Raw genomic sequence first — 1,248 nt, forward strand, 5'->3', positions numbered from 1 at the left:
AAAAAAAAAAAAAAAAAAAAAGCTACGGTTAGCAGACTCGACTAATGCGGTCCTCCAAAGCCACACTGGCATCCCTCTGGGAACTGTGCCGGGGCCCACTCAGGCCATGAAGGTGGCCTGCAGGTCACTCTGCGGACTGTGGGCAACAGTGGCCCAGCCCCGGCTCACCTACTGCATATTCCTGTCTGGGGCCAAACTGATGCAGCATGTCTGGAAAAATCAGATCTGTCTCCAGTGGAAGGTGGATGTGAATCCCCAGAGAACACGGCTCCGGCAGTCTCTGTGGGACCACCAGAGATGGGGCCCAAGGTACCATCTTCCAAGTGGGCCAAGCCTGCCTGTCTGGGGTCCCGGTGCTCCCTGGAGCTCCCGCCCCCACCCCACCTGGAGCTGCTGAAGGAGCCGTTCGATGATGTTCAGCAGAATGTCCCACGTCACCACCTGGAGCTCCTTCCTATACTTCTTGATGAGCCTGGTGATGGACAGGACGATCTCATAGGACACCACCTCATTCGGACATGCCATGGCCTGGAACATGAGCCCGGCCAGCACACAGGGTCAGAGCTGCTTGCTCACTGTGGGACGCCCTCCCAGTCACCCTTGGGACCGGGAGTAGCACACCTGAGGCCACAGTGCCCACCACACATGCATCGGGGCCACAGAACAGCATGTGGGGCGCCCAGGAGGAGTTTCTACATGCTCCAGCACAGTCAGGACCCAGACGGGGCCCCACCCCATGCCTGCCTGCAAAGTCCCTGACTCGGATAGACCAGCAACTGAATCCTGGGCACCCGGTGGGCCAGCCCAGCAGCACCTGAAAGCTGCCCTGAGTTCTGTTGCAAGCTGAGCACAAAGACAACATCTCCCCACCCCCTCTACGGGAGGAGTGTAGCAGGGAGAGCAGAGGATCAGGAAAGCCCTGTGACCCGCACCGCAGCCCATCCCTGTAAAACCAGGACAGTGCGCTCGCCCCACCCTCCAGGGAGCTGTGAGCACCGAACGAGGACAGATGCAAAAAGCACTCTGTCATCAGAGCATGGAAACTGAAGCTATACACCGGCATCTGTGCCAGGCGCCACTGCAGAGACAGGGCAAGATCAGCACTCGACAAAACAGCGCCACCAACAGCAAGAGAACAGCCAGCCCAGAGGCAGCACTCGCTCCTCCACTGCCAGCTCCAGAAGGTGCAACTGGCAAGATGTAAGGTTTGCTTGAGAATAAAGCCTTTGGGCCGGGCGCAGTGGCTCA

The 1,248-nt window shown here is 58.9% G+C and overlaps 1 protein-coding gene across 1 annotated transcript in view; it reads right to left on the reverse strand.

The window, feature by feature from the left end:
* Nucleotides 1–1,248, reverse strand: part of TSC2 (tuberous sclerosis 2) — a 48,420-nt gene that overhangs the window by 28,119 nt on the left and 19,053 nt on the right. Inside the window, exon 11 of the mRNA XM_011962468.1 lies at nucleotides 380–528. Coding sequence (XP_011817858.1) covers nucleotides 380–528 — 149 coding nt within the window. The remainder of the gene's footprint in view (nucleotides 1–379; nucleotides 529–1,248) is intronic.

This window comes from Colobus angolensis, unplaced genomic scaffold (genome assembly GCF_000951035.1).
Source record: "Colobus angolensis palliatus isolate OR3802 unplaced genomic scaffold, Cang.pa_1.0 Scaffold59, whole genome shotgun sequence".
Taxonomy (NCBI): Eukaryota; Metazoa; Chordata; class Mammalia; order Primates; family Cercopithecidae; genus Colobus; species Colobus angolensis.